Consider the following 3,297-nt stretch of genomic DNA (forward strand, 5'->3'; position numbering starts at 1 on the left):
ATTTTAAGTCTTATTGAGATTAAATTTGTTTTGAATTGTCGATGCTAATCTCAAATTAAGCAAACTGCTTATGCTAATGCTAATTTTACACAGGGCTAAAATCCAGCCATTTTTAAATACTGTATACAGAGCTGAAAAATTATATCCAGTAATATCGGACAACTTCAACAAAATTTAAATGCAAACACAAAACCAAACATCCCCACCCATTTGTCAAATATTTGGGTGGCACCTGGGGTGGCCAAAGGGTGGCACTTCTCAACCCTGCCATCCCTCTGGCTCCACCTGCTGATAAGATTTAAAAGAAGCAAAAAACTGAAGAGAAGACCAYCTGGACGTTGGGCAGGAGGACCAAAGGTAGGAAAGGAGAACATTCAAACCAATTTCTCCCTCAGTTGTCAGGAAAAATGTCAGGTCCCCAGCAAATCAAATTCCATTTGATGAAGAACTTTTTTAAATACTGAGTCTGTTTTCAGATTTCTGAATAGATTGTCCTGTAGGGATCAAGAGAGGCTTTTGTTTGTTTTAATATTCTGTGTCAACATCACCCTGTCTATTTTATTTGACTTAAAATTGGACGTTAAGTCAACAGCTGCAGGTCATGGTACGGCATAATCTGGGCGGGCACCCGAATATTTGATGGACAAGCAGATTTACTTGCAAGTACTCAAAGTTTAAACACAGACAGAGAAAGGACTAATGGGCCAAAATAAATTTAAATTGAGTTTCTTATAAAAAGAAAATAAACCTTAAAAAAGGCAAAGAAAAAAACAGYAAAATTTGGAYGAACCATTATCCGATTTCCAATWCTATGCACTTAATGAAATCTGAAAAAACTGATAACAAGTGCTCGCATTTTATTTAAAATGTGTCCAAAACTGCTTCAAATCTGGAGATGGGGCCTGGGATGAGACCAGATRGTTCAAACAGAATTTACCTCCTGATTCAGCAAACAGATTATCAGCATGAACTTCTAGGTCAAGACAAAAACAAAAACAAAAAAAAAAAAAGGAAAGAAAAAAAATTGAAAGTGAGCGTTCGTTATCTGTTTTTTTAATGTATAATTTAGGACACAAAATTGAAAATCGATATTGTTTCTTTATCCAACTTTTATTTTGGTTCAGTAAACAAAAACAAAATTAATTTTTTTTTTCAAAAAAAAAAAGAGTAGAGTTTCATTGAACTGGTATTAATATGGTCAGTGTATCTTTTGGTTAAAATTGTTAAAACTTTTGCTAAATAAAAATGTTGATGACAAACCATTATCCGATTTCCGATTTTATGCACTTAATGAAAACTGAAAAAATTAATAACGAGTTCTAGCTTTTTATTCATAATGCTTCAAATCTGGTGATGGGGACAGCATCAGTTACCAGGGAGGCCAGCTGGTTCAAACAAATTGGACAAACTGATTGTCGCAATGAGTTGCTAGTTTGTTTAATCCCCAGCAAAAAAACAAACAAACAAAAAAAACAAAAACAAAAAAAAAACCCCATAAGAGTAGAGTTGCATCTACTGTAACTGGTATTAAGATCAAAAAATGCACTTTCATCAATGAAATGTGTATAGTAAATGTTGAGTCCATGAAAGAAATAATGGTGCGGAGAAGAAAAGGCTTTTCTAAACTTAAAGCTGTCTGTCTACCTTTAAGGAAACAGTGCCAGGCTGTAGGAGGCCAGGAGAAACTCCAGCCCATGTCTTCATCATCAGACAGAGACGACCTGGTGGAGACTGCAGAGCCGCACTCGCTGCTCATCTGTCCAGCAAACAAAAACAAACATAAAAAGAAAACAAGAGGATCGGAACAAATCAGACTGAAGAAAACGAAAAACAAAAGCAACTAAAACGGAACGTCGCCTCGGCTGTACCCTGCTGCGTCGGCGCTCCCTGCTGGGAGCTGTGGGGGGTGACGCTGCGCTGCTCGGGAGAACAGGAGGGGGCCGAGCGTAGGAGTGGAGATCGCTGCTGCTACTGGTGCTCGGGGTGTTGAGTGAAGAGAAGCTGAAACCACAAAACATACAAACAGCAGCAGCAGGTGAGAAGAAACGAGCTTTGATAGCTGGATTCGTCACCTAAATCACACAGGAAACGTTTGGTTCCGTCGTTTCTTTGATTTATCTTCACCCACCTGCTGTGAGCGGGRTCCTGCAGCAGCGGGCTCTGAGGCCCGGTGGCGATGTGCGCCAGCTGTGTGAGCCACAGGGCGTCCGGAGGCGGTGTCTGCGTGTGGGCGTGTCGCTCCTGGTGCGACACGCCCACCTCTACCTGGAAGACGGGCAGAGCCGTCGGTTCCTCCTGAACCTCCTGCAGATCTGGAAGATCGTCTGAGAGGAGGAAAACTCTGTTTTTATTAATGTTGTAAAAAAAAAAAGGTTGGACCGCTGCTCCTCTCCTCTCAGTACAAACCATATTCCATGTAGGTGTCGCTGGTGGGGATGCCGGGGGAGGACATGAAGTGTTTGTCACAAAGCAAAGGACCATGGGACTGGTCTCCATGAGTGTTTATTMCTCCTGATGGACATGACAAAACAACAACAGCCATTAAACTTTAACACTTTAGACAATATGTTTTATTAAATAGTTATTATGTTTGTTCAGAGTTCACATTATTGCAAAAAAATTTTTTTTCTTAGAATTGCAATGATTTGGTCTGAATTCCTCCTTATTATATTTCCACAAGCCCCGCCCCTTTTCTGAGGTGTCTCTCAGATCAACTTATTTTGATGCTGTCTCTTTAAATACAAAAGAGGTGTTTCACACCGCCCACCTCCAGCTTCCAGAAYGGTCCATTCTAGTTTCATWGAGGGGTTTATGACAAAATAGCAGCGCAGAAACTTTTTATTTACAAATTTATTAAACGATGTCAACAAGAGAAGACTTGTTGGAGCCAGAGCTAATGGCTAGTCTGAGCAGAGATTAGCTGTTAGCTCATCACCATCTTTAACGCTAAACCTAAAAGTTTTTATTATTTTTTTTATTTGGACAAACACTATTTTAACCTCTCCCTGGGCTGCCACCTTATCGTGGTGGAGAGGTTTGAGTGTCCCAATTTTGGGAGGATTTTAATTAATGAAGAGTTGCTAAATTATAAGTTTTCTTATAATTTATTAACATAATAAAAGGGCACCACCTGTTGCTCTAACAGGAAATTAATCTCGTATTTTTGACAATCTCATGTACTGGAGGATGGAGCTCTTTTCAGTTTATGACGGTGAACACAAATAAAAAGACGCGGAGACAGAGCATGGATTTCACAATATACCCTACACTCACCGGCCACTTTATTAGGTACACCAC

At 39.7% G+C, this 3,297-nt stretch overlaps 1 protein-coding gene across 1 annotated transcript in view; it reads right to left on the reverse strand.

The window, feature by feature from the left end:
• Positions 1 to 3,297, reverse strand: part of LOC106524587 (HMG box-containing protein 1) — a gene marked incomplete at its 5' end in the record, with an annotated part of 25,352 nt that overhangs the window by 19,027 nt on the left and 3,028 nt on the right. Inside the window, 4 exon segments of the mRNA XM_014018448.1 lie at positions 1,645 to 1,756; positions 1,869 to 2,001; positions 2,129 to 2,324; positions 2,407 to 2,511. Of these exon segments, the coding sequence (XP_013873902.1) occupies positions 1,645 to 1,756; positions 1,869 to 2,001; positions 2,129 to 2,324; positions 2,407 to 2,511 (546 nt within the window).

This window comes from Austrofundulus limnaeus, unplaced genomic scaffold (assembly GCF_001266775.1).
Source record: "Austrofundulus limnaeus strain Quisiro unplaced genomic scaffold, Austrofundulus_limnaeus-1.0 Scaffold193, whole genome shotgun sequence".
NCBI lineage: Eukaryota > Metazoa > Chordata > Actinopteri > Cyprinodontiformes > Rivulidae > Austrofundulus > Austrofundulus limnaeus.